Source organism: Schistocerca americana, chromosome X (assembly GCF_021461395.2).
Source record: "Schistocerca americana isolate TAMUIC-IGC-003095 chromosome X, iqSchAmer2.1, whole genome shotgun sequence".
Taxonomy (NCBI): domain Eukaryota; kingdom Metazoa; phylum Arthropoda; class Insecta; order Orthoptera; family Acrididae; genus Schistocerca; species Schistocerca americana.
The window spans coordinates 181,408,156-181,422,742 of record NC_060130.1 but is presented as its reverse complement, the minus strand read 5'-3'; the positions used below and the strand labels follow the sequence as shown (position 1 = coordinate 181,422,742).

General features: G+C 44.6%; 1 protein-coding gene across 1 annotated transcript in view; it reads right to left on the bottom strand.

The window, feature by feature from the left end:
- The window catches only part of LOC124554754 (serine-rich adhesin for platelets-like), a 482,463-nt gene that overhangs the window by 275,006 nt on the left and 192,870 nt on the right, over positions 1–14,587 (bottom strand). Inside the window, exon 2 of the mRNA XM_047128406.1 lies at positions 10,554–10,611. Within this exon, the coding sequence (XP_046984362.1) occupies positions 10,554–10,611 (58 nt within the window). The remainder of the gene's footprint in view (positions 1–10,553; positions 10,612–14,587) is intronic.

The window sequence follows — 14,587 nt, the reverse complement described above, 5'->3', positions numbered from 1 at the left end:
CTTGAAATATGCTAATTCCCCGCTTATTTAGGTGTATGACATTTTTGAAGGTGGTTTCTTTGTTAGAGAGACTTCCCTTAAGTAGTAATACTTGTCAGTTGATTTCAACTTTATGATGTGTGAAATATTATCCGTTTTGATGTAACTGGAATTTTTACGTATCCCGAAAAGGTTTAATCGGGAGTCGGGTTTTCAGCATTAAAATGGGGAAAATTGCGCCTGATTCAGGTTACTTATCAGCACAAGCGATATAAACTGAAAAGACGATCAAGCACTCGGTTCCCAGTTATGTTTGTTCACGGACTTTCTTCGCTCTCGACGCTGGCTAATGGCGGTTGCGAACGGAATGGGGACGCTTGCGTAAGTCCGGACGCCCAGTATGCGTGTGGCGGTAGTCGCAATCCAGCAGCTATAAAAACCTGTGTTTGTCTACCGTTTATGATCCTCTTTATTTCAACAGCGATAAAATGGACTAAACTCAGGAGACGTATCCAGTCGACGCGCCACCACTTAACGGAAGGCTACCACACGAGCTCTTCCACACAATTTACATTTTGGCTGGAGTTTTGAACATTTCCAGACCTCTATCTTATAATCTTATATTAGAGTACTATTGCAAGAAAATAATCGCTTTAAATTGTGTCATTTCATTACGCCAGTGCATCACGGGAAGAAACATGTGAGCAAAGCCGTCCTCACTGAAAAAAAGAGAGACTAACGAACGTCACAGTTTCTGTTTTAAAGCTAAATTGTATTTAATACCTGTGTCATTTTTGTTGCAGTTGCGCACAGAGAAAACTTAAAATCTTGTTGCGAGTATTTAATTGACAGTTCAGAAGTGAAGTTTACGTGCTTGTAAAACTGTCATCGGAGGCCAAACTTGCAAGGTAAGTCAAACTTCACAGCGCAATACCATCAGAACCAGCTCTCAAAAGATGAACTGTTTTCTCTTCATAATATCACTGGTAGAATGAGAAATGTTAACAAGGATTTTTATGTATAAAGAGAATGTGGTGTATCTAAGGTAGGCTATTTCCCCAGACTGAATGACATCCATAATAATGAATGTTATAGTTAACGACAGTAGTCCACATACGTTGTGAAGGAACATAATTTAGAAGTGAATTTAATACGCAACGCTTCATTTCGCTGTTCTGAGAGAAAGGCTGAGCCTATTTTTATTGGTTTTCGCATGAGTTCATTGTCATCTACATACATAATTATCTGAAGGAAATATATTATAATGATACATAATACACAAGTACATAATTATAGAAACTTAATAAGCAGTACACAAATGCAGCAAATGTTGTTACATTCAGATTACAGTACTAAAATCACTGCTGTACATTTCATAAATGTCTCATATAAAGTGCATATCATAATTAATAGCGAGGGCTGACATGGGTAAAAGTAAAGGATAATAGTAGCTCGTTTCCGAGATAATTACGAGTCTATGGTTACCATCCGCCACTGGTAACTACAAATGTATAAGGGTGTGCTGGAAAGTAATGCCTCCGAATGTTTTGAGTGAAAACTCGTAGAGATTTTGAAAGAAGACAAACGTATTAAGATTCAACATCTTCATTTCCATGTCTACTTATTTATTTTCCAAAATAGTCATCATGGTGACCAACACATTCGTCCCAACGAGAGACCAGTTTGTTGATACTGTCAGTGTAGAATGTTTGATTTTGTTGAAGCAGCCGCCACAATCTCACCTCTGCTTGCACCGCCCCATCGATATGTAAATGATGTCCTCGAAGGTGTTCTTTACGTTTTGGAAACAAATAAAAATCGGATGGGCCAAGTCAGGACTGTGACGTGAATGACTGATGACACTGGACCCAAGGTGTCGGATTGTTGCAGTTGTCGCAACGCTAGTGGGCGAGGTGAGGATGCTCCACGTGTGGACGAACTCTTCGAATTCGAAACTCGATTACAGCACGCTGTTGTTCGCGCACCGACGTTGTTAGGTTACAAACCGCTATCTTATACGCTACAATTCGGAGGCCTACAGCGACAAATGGTTGAAAATACGCAGACATGAAAAATAAGGCTGTACACTATTGGCCATTAAAATTGCTACACCAAGAAGAAATGCAGATGATAAACGGGTATTCATTGGACAAATATATTATACTAGAACTGACATGTCATTACATTTTCGCGCAATTTCGGTGCATAGATCTTGAGAAATCAGTACCCAGAACAACCACCTCTGTCCGTAATAACGGCCTTCATACGCCTGGACATTGAGTCAGTGCCGTCAATGCGAACAAGAGGTGACCGAGACGTGTAACCAATGGCACCCCATACCATCACGCCGGGTGATACGCCAGTATGGCGATGACGAATACACGCTTCCAATGTGCGTTCACCGTGATGTCGCCAAACACGGATGGGACCATCACGATGCTGTAAACAGAATCTGGATTCATCTGAAAAAACGACGTTTTCCCACTCGTGCACCCAGGTTCGTCCTTGAGTACACCATCGCAGGTGCTCCTGTCTGTGATGCAGCATCAAGGGTAACCGCAGCCATGGTCTCCGAGCTGATAGTCCATGCTGCTGCAAACGTCGTCGAACTGATCGTGCAGATGGTTGTTGTCTAGCAAACGTCCCCATCTGTTGACTCAGGGATTGAGACGTGGCTGCACGATCCGTTACAGCCATGCGGATAAGATGCCTGTCATCTCGACTGCTAGTGATACGAGGCCGTTGGGATCCAGCACGGCGTTCCGTATTACCCTCGTGAACCCACCGACCCCATATTCTGCTAAAAGTCATTGGATCTCGACCAACGCGAGCAGCAATGTCGCGATACGATAAACCGCAATCGCTATAGGGTACAATCCGACCTTTATCAAAGTCGGAAACGTGATGGTACGAATTTCTCCTCCTTACATGAGGCATCACAAAAATGTTTCACCAGGCAACGCCGGTCAACTGCTGTTTGTGTGTGAGAAATCGGTTGGAAACTTTCCTCATGTCAGCACGTTGTAGGTGTCGCCACCGGCGCCAACCTAATGTGAATCCTCTGAAAAGCTAATCATTTGCATTTCACAGCATCTTCTTCCTGTCGGTTAAATTTCGCGTCTGTAGCACGTCATCTTCGTGGTGTAGCAATTTTAATGGCCAGTGATGTAGAATGTTAAAACGTTTGTTTCATTTAAAAAGCCTTAACAGTTTACTCATAAAAAATTCGGATGCATTACTTTTCAGTATTTTCTCCCATTTGAAATATAAACTTTTCTATTACGTCCTCATATAATTGGCTCACATTTTACCCATGGTGTCCGCAGCTCGTGGTGTTGCGGTAGCGTTCTCGCTTCCCGCGCATGGGGTCCCGGGTTCGATTCCCGGCGGGGTCAGAGATTTCACATGCCTCGAGATGACTGGGTGGTGTTGTGTCGTCTTCATCATCATCATCATTCATTCTCATTACGGTCGGGGGAACGCAATGGCAAACCAATTCTGCTAGGACCTTGCCTAGTACAGCGGTGCGAGTCTCCCGCATCGTCCCCTACCCTCCGCGGAGGATGGGACCTCATCATCATCATTATCATCATCATCATCATCATTACCAATGGTTCCTTGTCGGAGAATGTAATTCATTTATTATGAGACAGTAGAACTTTTTGTTAGTGATGTAAGACAACAGCTAGGGCGCCAGTGCGGTCAAACGTAGATAGCGCCTACAACTTGGTCTCTAAGACCACCTGAGCTCACTCGTCTGGAGTTTTAATACTGTTGAAGGATAGTTGTATAATCTTTATGAGATGATCCGGAGTTGCTTGAAAGATTTCGTAACTCAGTACAGGGACAAGCACAATATTGCAGCCAAATCTCAGACAGAAACGTGAAACACCTCCTTCAACAGATAATAAGACCGTACAATAAATTGTAACGTAGAATGTATTGTTAAGACAGACCGTGATTGAAATCTGCGTCCAGTTACATGGGGATTTAATCGAAAAGTTTACAGTTGTTGTAACCAGGGCAATATTTGATATTAAGCCCGTAATCACACATCCAGAATTATCTTGCAAATGGCTTGTTTGAGAACTCACGATTGCTGGAACATTTTTTTCTTCTATTAGTACGTATTTCCACACGTGTAAGTATTCGCTATTACTTAAGAGAGACCCTATGAAGTTGCTTTTGCTTCAAGTAAGAAAATTACACGATATTACATACAGACCATTACCGGAAATGTATCGTTTGGATATTAAATAAGCTTGAATATCGGATCACTTTCGAATATGCCGCTTCACGGTACACAGAGAATTGGGTAGAGGGCGCCGCCAGCAGTTCCTTTTGTAATTAAGACATCATGTAACATTCTCGTCCGACTACAACAATGACAGAGAAATTGGTCGCACGCAACTACGCGGGCTGGCCGTGGTGTTCCATGGATGCGCCGGACTCTCGCCCTTGAAGAAGACGCTCTTCACCACGCAGAAGCGAACCGGACTATAATACTCTAAACATTGCCCATGCTACTGGCACACAGATCAGCGCACATTTTCTCCCCTGTGCGCGTACCGTAAGGCGGAAGGTTTGAAACTGACCCGATCTTTGAACTTATTTTACAATTAAACGTTACATTTCCGGGCATGGGTTCCTTGTCAAAACTTCGTCTACTGTTTCCCCCTATAACTTCTAGAACAGCGCTTCTCGAACTTTTTTGGAGACGGAACCCTTTTGAAGTACTAAATATTATATTGAGCCCCAAAAACCTAGTTTTACACTCCTGGAAATGGAAAAAAGAACACATTGACACAGGTGTGTCAGACCCACCATACTTGCTCCGGACACTGCGAGAGGGCTGTACAAGCAATGATCACACGCACGGCACAGCGGACACACCAGGAACCGCGGTTTTGGCCGTCAAATGGCGCTAGCTGCGCAGCATTTGTGCACCGCCGCCGTCAGTGTCAGCCAGTTTGCCGTGGCATGCGGAGCTCCATCGCAGTCTTTAACACTGGTAGCATGCCGCGACAGCGTGGACGTGAACCGTATGTGCAGTTGACGGACTTTGAGCGAGGGCGTATAGTGGGCATGCGGGAGGCCGGGTGGACGTACCGCCGAATTGCTCAACACGTGGGGCGTGAGGTCTCCACAGTACATCGATGTTGTCGCCAGTGGTCGGCGGAAGGTGCACGTGCCCGTCGACCTGGGACCGGACCGCAGCGACGCACGGATGCACGCCAAGACCGTAGGATCCTACGCAGTGCCGTAGGGGACCGCACCGCCACTTCCCAGCAAATTAGGGACACTGTTGCTCCTGGGGTATCGGCGAGGACCATTCGCAACCGTCTCCATGAAGCTGGGCTACGGTCCCGCACACCGTTAGGCCGTCTTCCGCTCACGCCCCAACATCGTGCAGCCCGCCTCCAGTGGTGTCGCGACAGGCGTGAATGGAGGGACGAATGGAGACGTGTCGTCTTCAGCGATGAGAGTCGCTTCTGCCTTGGTGCCAATGATGGTCGTATGCGTGTTTGGCGTCGTGCAGGTGAGCGCCACAATCAGGACTGCATACGACCGAGGCACACAGGGCCAACAACCGGCATCATGGTGTGGGGAGCGATCTCCTACACTAGCCGTACACCACTGGTGATCGTCGAGGGGACACTGAATAGTGCACGGTACATCCAAACCGTCATCGAACCCATCGTTCTACCATTCCTAGACCGGCAAGGGAACTTGCTGTTCCAACAGGACAATGCACGTCCGCATGTATCCCGTGCCACCCAACGTGCTCTCGAAGGTGTAAGTCAACTACCCTGGCCAGCAAGATCTCCGGATCTGTCCCCCATTGAGCATGTTTGAGACTGGATGAAGCGTCGTCTCACGCGGTCTGCACGTCCAGCACGAACGCTGGTCCAACTGAGGCGCCAGGTGGAAATGGCATGGCAAGCCGTTCCACAGGACTACATCCAGCATCTCTACGATCGTCTCCATGGGAGAATAGCAGCCTGCATTGCTGCGAAAGGTGGATATACACTGTACTAGTGCCGACATTGTGCATGCTCTGTTGCCTGTGTCTATGTGCCTGTGGTTCTGTCAGTGTGATCATGTGATGTATCTGACCCCAGGAATGTGTCAATAAAGTTTCCCCTTCCTGGGACAATGAATTCACGGTGTTCTTATTTCAATTTCCAGGAGTGTATGTTCATTCTTTAATTGCAATAATTTAATGAAAATCGTACAAAAATAGATTATTATTTACTACTGACTTCTACAGCTATATACAAAACAACGCACAATATATACAATGACACTGTACTGATTCCATTGTAAATTGAAAAGCTGTTTAATGTTAGGCCTTCTCAGAATTTTCGTGTGTCAATCGAAATTTTCGATTTCATATAAATTTTGGCCAGAATTTTCGTACTCAAACTAAATATTCAGAAGAAGATATTTTTGCCTATATTTGATCGCCAAAACACTATTTTTCTGGTAATATATTTTTATTTTTCAAATCGATTCATTTCGCAACATCGATCTTGAACTATGAAAATTAGTAATCACAGTTGTCAACAACGCATGTTGTACTATTACGGATAAAATGGATGGTTTATAATGCAGAGCAGTTATTCTACTCTGCTCAACAAAAGTTTGGAATACTATCATAAAATGTAGTCTACGAAACTAGAGGTCTCACTGACCTAGGTATTTCATGCATTATCCAATTAGAGCCCATATACTGGACGCCGTTTTCTAGCCGTTTCCCTGTCACGTGAACACTCCGCTGCCGCAGTGGCACACTGCGAGTAGTCCAGTATCAACAGCTTCATTCAGTTTGTGTTCAGCACTGCAGTAACATGCTACATAGAGCCATACAACACTTTGATGGAGTCAGGATTGTGGATTTATTTTCAGCAGGCCATACACAGCAAGATGCTGCTGGTTGGTTACATGACACGCAAAGTGTGTCTAAGGTATGGGGAAAGTACAGATAGATGGGAAACGTGAACGATAGACCTCGCAATGGTCGTCCTCGTACAACAAGACCAATGCAGGATAGTCTTCTCCAACTGTCGGCTCACAGGCGCCCAACATCAACTGCCAGAAATATTGGGAATGACAGCTCCCGGGCAACAGGAATTCATATCTCAGACCAAACAGTGCGCGCTGATATGAAACTTCCTGGCAGATTGAAACTGTGTGCTGGAGCGAGACTCGAACTCGGGACTTTGCCTTTCGCGGGCAAGTGCTCTACCATCTGAGCTACCCAAGCACGACTCACGCCCCGTCCTCACAGATTTACTTTTGCCAGTACCTCGTCTCCTACCTTCCAAACTTTACAGAAGCTCTCCTGCGAACCTATTGAAATGTTCGATTTCACATAAATTTTGGCCAGACTTGAGTTAATTTACGTACTTAAATTATATAGTCCACATCTGAAGATATTTTTGCATATATGTAATCGCCAAAACACACTTTTTTATAACAGATTTTTATATTTCATATCGATTCATTTCAGAACATCGATCTTGAACCACAAAAATTAGTAATCACAATTGTCATATTAAATGATCGAAGAATTACTTTACAGTAAAGATAGTATTATTATGCCTCAGTTTTCATTAAAAAAATTTCTACTGTCCTTTATAATTTTACTCTTGATTATATAGTCGACTGCGTACAATTGCAGGAAGCTCCTATTTTTTATATTGTAAAAATTTTCAACCTTTGTTATAGATCTTTAGGTGAAAAAGTCTTTACATAAACGATCATTTCTAGAAAACATTATGTTTGTTTCAATTAAGACAGTCGTGTTAACACTAATTTGGATTAATCCGGTTCTAGAAGGATCTGGAAGCTATGTACGTAGTATATAAAGTAATTTTGGCGCCATGCGCGCCAGAGTTGCTTTAGATTAGAGTCAGATAGCATCAGAGTTGCTTCTACATTAAACGAGGATGATTTTGAGATTTCTGTACGTCCATCCTTCTGATTGGAGGTTTGAGGGACTTCGGCCGTTCACTTCTGTAATAAAATGGAACAGCTGTCCTTACGATGTTATTATATGGCTACCAGTTTCGGTGCTTCAGTACACCACCATCAGGCCTTAACTTACCCTGAGGGGGTTCACTTCAATCGTACACACGATTCCTCTGTGGTCAACGTCTATGAACTACACTCCTGGAAATTGAAATAAGAACACCGTGAATTCATTGTCCCAGGAAGGGGAAACTTTATTGACACATTCCTGGGGTCAGATACATCACATGATCACACTGACAGAACCACAGGCACATAGACACAGGCAACAGAGCATGCACAATGTCGGCACTAGTACAGTGTATATCCACCTTTCGCAGCAATGCAGGCTGCTATTCTCCCATAGAGACGATCGTAGAGATGTTGGATGTAGTCCTGTGGAACGGCTTGCCATGCCATTTCCACCTGGCGCATCAGTTGGACCAGCGTTCGTGCTGGACGTGCAGACCGCGTGAGACGACGCTTCATCCAGTCCCAAACATGCTCAATGGGGGACAGATCCGGAGATCTTGCTGGCCAGGGTAGTTGACTTACACCTTCTAGAGCACGTTGGGTGGCACGGGATACATGCGGACGTGCATTGTCCTGTTGGAACAGCAAGTTCCCTTACCGGTATAGGAATGGTAGAACGATGGGTTCGATGACGGTTTGGATGTACCGTGCACTATTCAGTGTCCCCTCGACGATCACCAGTGGTGTACGGCCAGTGTAGGAGATCGCTCCCCACACCATGATGCCGGGTGTTGGCCCTGTGTGCCTCGGTCGTATGCAGTCCTGATTGTGGCGCTCACCTGCATGGCGCCAAACACGCATACGACCATCATTGGCACCAAGGCAGAAGCGACTCTCATCGCTGAAGACGACACGTCTCCATTCGTCCCTCCATTCACGCCTGTCGCGACACCACTGGAGGCGGGCTGCACGATGTTGGGGCGTGAGCGGAAGACGGCCTAACGGTGTGCGGGACCGCAGCCCAGCTTCATGGAGACGGTTGCGAATGGTCCTCGCCGATACCCCAGGAGCAACAGTGTCCCTAATTTGCTGGGAAGTGGCGGTGCGGTCCCTTACGGCACTGCGTAGGATACTACGGTCTTGGCGTGCATCCGTGCGTCGCTGCGGTCCGGTCCCAGGTCGACGGGCACGTGCACCTTCCGCCGACCACTGGCGACAACATCGATGTACTGTGGAGACCTCACGCCCCACGTGTTGAGCAATTCGGCGGTACGTCCACCCGGCCTCCCGCATGCCCACTATACGCCCTCGCTCGAAGTCAGTCAACTGCACATACGGTTCACGTCCACGCTGTCGCGGCATGCTACCAGTGTTAAAGACTGCAATGGAGCTCCGTATGCCACGGCAAACTGGCTGACACTGACGGCGGCGGTGCACAAATTCTGCGCAGCTAGCGCCATTCGACGGCCAACACCGCGGTTCCTGGTGTGTCCGCTGTGCCGTGCGTGTGATCATTGCTTGTACAGCCCTCTCGCAGTGTCCGGAGCAAGTATGGTGGGTCTGACACACCGGTGTCAATGTGTTCTTTTTTCCATTTCCAGGAGTGTAGTTTCCGCAGACCAACTGTAACAAAAGTGTTGTGTTTCCATTTGAGTTAATCGTTGGAGACACAACACCGTTGTTACAGTTACTCAGCGAAAACCAATTCATAGATGTTGGCAACTGAGGAATCTTGTATGAATTGGAGTTAACCCCCTCAGGGTCAGTTAAGGCCTAAAGATGGTGTACTGAAGCACCGAAACTGGTAGCCATATAATAAATAACATCTTAAGTACGGCTGTAGGTGTTCCATTTGATGACAGGCCACTGAAATTGATCCACGTGACTGACTGAGAAATTGAGTTATATGTCTTGTGTGGAAATATTGCACAATGTATTTACTTAACAATTGGGATTGTAGAAAATGTGTCGAGAATGAAAAATTAAATTGATATTGCGATAAAAATTAACAAGCGACTTATCATTGAAACATCTTGGACCCACAATTTTGGAAAGCTTATATATGATCAAAGAAGGCTCCCTAGACAACGAAATAGCCCTGGCAAGATAAGTAACATTTATCTGCTAATATATTGTACCAACCTTACTAAGTTACAAGAACAGTGATAGAACTGGAAGGAGCATAGTCAGTTGAATGTTGTAAATTTAACTTCTGTATATCCATGATCATTTAGTAGAAGGGAGGAACATTATACAATGCAGCAGATATTTCGTTACAATATTAATCGTAAGTCGCAATATAATCCTCCGATGACATACAGCTTTCAGAATAACAGGAAGCACTCTCAAGAAGAAGCTGCAAGGTCCTGATAAAGAAGTGAGGATACCTAAGCAGCTGAGACGATGAATCAGAGGATACAGTCTCCAGCTTCAGATCCGAATCGAATCCTTTGACAGGACACCCTAATGGGCACGCAAAGTATACGCTAATAGCTGCCCTGACTCAATATTAACTGAGAGTTGCTATTAACTTTTGCAGCCCTGCAAACAGTAAGACTGTGATCCTGTGAGGCGAATGTATTCCTTACCTGCGAAGACGCCGTACGCGAGGCAGAGGACTGCAAGCAGCCGAAGTAACTGCCGCATCTGGAACAAGGAGGCACACCTCGTCATTCTCAAGCCTTGCATGTTTACTCACACAGACGAAGCTGACAGATTGATGCTGTATACAAACAATCAAGGCCGATCCCCTGCCAGACACGCAGCTTCAATCTGCTAGTTACTCATTCGTACATCACTAGTGTGGTCTTCGGAGATGTGGAATGAGTGTAAATATGCGGCGTAACACAAAAGTCACTTCACACCTAACAAACTAGGAAAGAAAATGTATGCATGTGCATGAGTTTAATAGATAATACACAAAAAACCGGGGAAACATCGCAACCAGCCATGGCCATGACAGTGACAAAAGAAATGCCAGACTGGACTGAGGTAGTAAATTTAATTAAAGTCTTAAATTAGACAGCCAAAGAACAGAGTCAAACGCTCAAATTGCGACTTTAAGTGAAAAATTAGATGCACAAACTAAAGAATTCACAGCTCAAAATACTTCTATAAGAAAGGAACTAAATACAACTCTAAATGCTCAGTCCTAAATCAGATTCAGTGAACACTCAATTAAATAATAAATTGGATGTTCAGAATGAGTCTTTGGGATTGTTAAGTGCTAGAATAGATGAACAAAGTAAAGAATAAAGTCAGTTAAGTGAAGGCATGGGAAATTTGAAGACTGAATTTCACGTTTTAACTACTAAAGTAGAGAATTTTAAAATAGATTTGAGAGAGGAGTTATCTAGCTTGTTAAGTAGTCATGTAACTAACTGTTCACTGACTTGAGTCAACACAGAGTAACCAACTTCAGGACTTAGTTAAAAAGTTAGAATGTGGTGCTGAAGATAAATATAATAATGTAGAATCTGAATTTAGTGAAAAATTAAACTCCAGCAGTGTATTAATGCAGAAGGGTAAAATTTTGAGGATGGGTGGAAGTGAAACATTTGTAAGCACTTACTTCCTACTTTACTACCAAGAGAAGTACCTCAGCTCCAATGGCTAAAACAGACCTTTTTAAAAAAAAAAAAAAAAAAAAAACACAGAGATGTATGTCTCGACGTTTCCGTTTGCACCAACACTTTCCGATAGAAAAATTTTAATGCAGGTTTTTGTGTTGGGTCAAGTCGCCTTCAGAACAACTGGTGAGTCACTTCGAAAGCCGCATTTGTGACATGCTGGGGATGCATGTGTCTTCCTAGGAGAGCAGATAGTAACTGCTGTAGTGACAGCTACAAGGGGTGTGTAAGTACGTTAACGGAAGGACGCACTGGTCATAATGGTGCAGTTGCTGCAGATGTCGAATAGGTAACTACATGAATCTAAAATATTAAAAGCAGTTCACTGTTAAGAAACCAAGATCCAGAGAAGGTCTCAGTATTAATAAAAAGAAGCCACAGTGCTACGGATATCAATAATAAATACAATTTTACGGTAAAAATTGGGGATTGCATTGTAACCCGATCATCCACGAAAGTTTGCGAAGATATACGAAGAGCAATTAAAACTCATAATGATACTGATCTTAATGTGAGTCGAGTTGGGGCCTCCATAGACAGCAGATGCAATGGAGGCGAGGGATGGCTTACTTCGGAGTCGGATGCAATGTAATTGAAATATTCAGCTTTAGACGGTTAATTCTATAATCTGTGTGCAAGTAAAATCAGGCGAAAAATCTCGCATGTCGCTCTAGCAGTGCGACGATGATGATTCTGTGTATTTTATGGCTTATCTACATCTACATCCATACTCCGCAAGCCACCTGACGGTGTGTGGCGGAGGGTACCTTGAGTACCTCTATCGGTTCTCCCTTCTATTCCAGTCTCGTATTGTTCGTGGAAAGAAAGATTGTCGGTATACCTCTGTGTGGACTCTAATCTCTCTGATTTTATCCTCATGGTCTCTTCGCGAGATATACGTAGGAGGGAGCAACATACTGCTTGACTCCTCGGTGAAAGTACGTTCTCGAAACTTCAACAAAAGCCCGTACCGAGCTACTGAGTGTCTCTCTTGCAGAGTCTTCCACTGGAGTTTATCTATCATTTCCGTAACGCTTTCGCGATTACTAAATGATCCTGTAACGAAGCGCGCTGCCCTCCGTTGGATTTTCTCTATCGCTTCTATCAACCCTAACTGGTACGGATCCCACTCCGGTGAGCAGTATTCAAGCAGTGGGCGAACAAGTGTACTGTAACCTACTGTAGCCGTGCGGTCTAAGGTGCTACTGTCATGGACTGTGCGGCTGGTCCCGGCGGAGGTTCAAGTCCTCCCTCAGGCATGGGTGTGTGTTCAAATGGTTCAAATGGCTCTGAGCACTATGGGACTTAACATCTATGGTCATCAGTCCCATAGAACTTAGAACTACTTAAACCTAACAAACCTAAGGACATCACACAACACCCAGTCATCACGAGGCAGAGAAAATCCCTGACCCCGCCGGGAATCGAACCCGGGAACCCGGGCGTGGGAAGCGAGAACGCTACCGCACGACCACGAGCTGCGGACATGGGTGTGTGTGTTTGTCCTTAGGATAATTTAGGTTAAGTAGTGTGTAAGCTTAGGGACTGATGACCTTAGCAGTTAAGTCCCATAAGATTTCACACACATTTGAACTTTTTTTTTTACCTACTTCCTTTGTTTTCGGACTGCATTTCCTTAGGACTCTTCCAATGAAGTCTGGCATCTGCTTTACCGATGATTAATTTTATATGGTCATTCCATTTTAAATCACTCCTAATGCCTACTCCCAGATAATTTATGGAATTAACTGCTTCCCATTGCTGACCTGCTAAATTGTAACTAAATGATAAACGATCTTTCTTTCTATATATTCGCAGCACATTATCGCTGATACTGAACTGTCATCACCAAACGGTGCGATGCAGAGTAAAAGTGTTATCTGTAAAAAGTGTCCTATAGTCCGTACAGTAGCATACCCGCTTATCAAGCATCGTCATTCATGTATGACATTAAAGAGCAACAGACGCCGCATAGTGAGTGACAAGAACAGTGCATCGTCGTAGCGTGAGCAGTACTGTACCTGTATTCCGGTCAATAAGTCAGTAGGTGTCATTGGCGCACAGTGGCTTAAGGAATAATAAAAGCAGCGTGTAACCTTGCTAGGTATCAGGAAATTGCGATATGACGGGTGCTATGAGGATACAACAAAAAGCATCCATTACACGGACTGACGTTGTAGTTCTGTTCTACCACCCATCAACGTAATTTATCTGTAGAACGCTGTATTTATTCGTCGGTGTCTGGAGACTAACAAATCTATATATTACAGAACCACATGCCAGCGCACAAACAATGCCGTGTAACAGACACTTACCGCCACCAGATTCACAAGAATAATGAACGAACTACTGTTTGGCAGAGAGGTACATATTTGACTGAAATAATATATGCAGTACTTACAAACGCGAAACTTTGCAAATAAGTACAATGAGATCTGGTACAGAAATGATATAAGTTTGGTGCCAGAGTGCATACCCACAGACCCTGCAGTGGCATTGCAATCGTGTAGGGGGCCCTATTTAAACAGTGCATGATGGACGAGTCATACATGTGACGATCACGTCCCGACTCGAGGAGGTCGTTAGTATGCATAGAATGCCGAGTAGACGTGTTAAACGACATTTCTCACAGTTAAGCCAGTTTGAGAGGGACCTAATCGTCGGCATGAAAACCATAGGCTGGTCGACACCCCATATGTCTCGCCAGATCGATTGTTCGGAGTGCCCCATCAGACGATACTGGGAGCAGTGTACACGAGATGGCACCCGCGTGCAACGTACTGGGTCTGGAGCGACCAAAAAGACGAGGAGGAGTGAGGGTCTAAGGATCATGTCGCAAGTGATTAGGGATCCTACAATGACTCGCTCCATTATACAAGCAGATGTACGGCTGCCAGTTGGGTGCAGCAAATGGTTGTCCAACGAGTTATTAATGCTGCAATGTATTTGTCTAATTGTCAAGACATGTCAGAAAGAACAGACACCACATATAT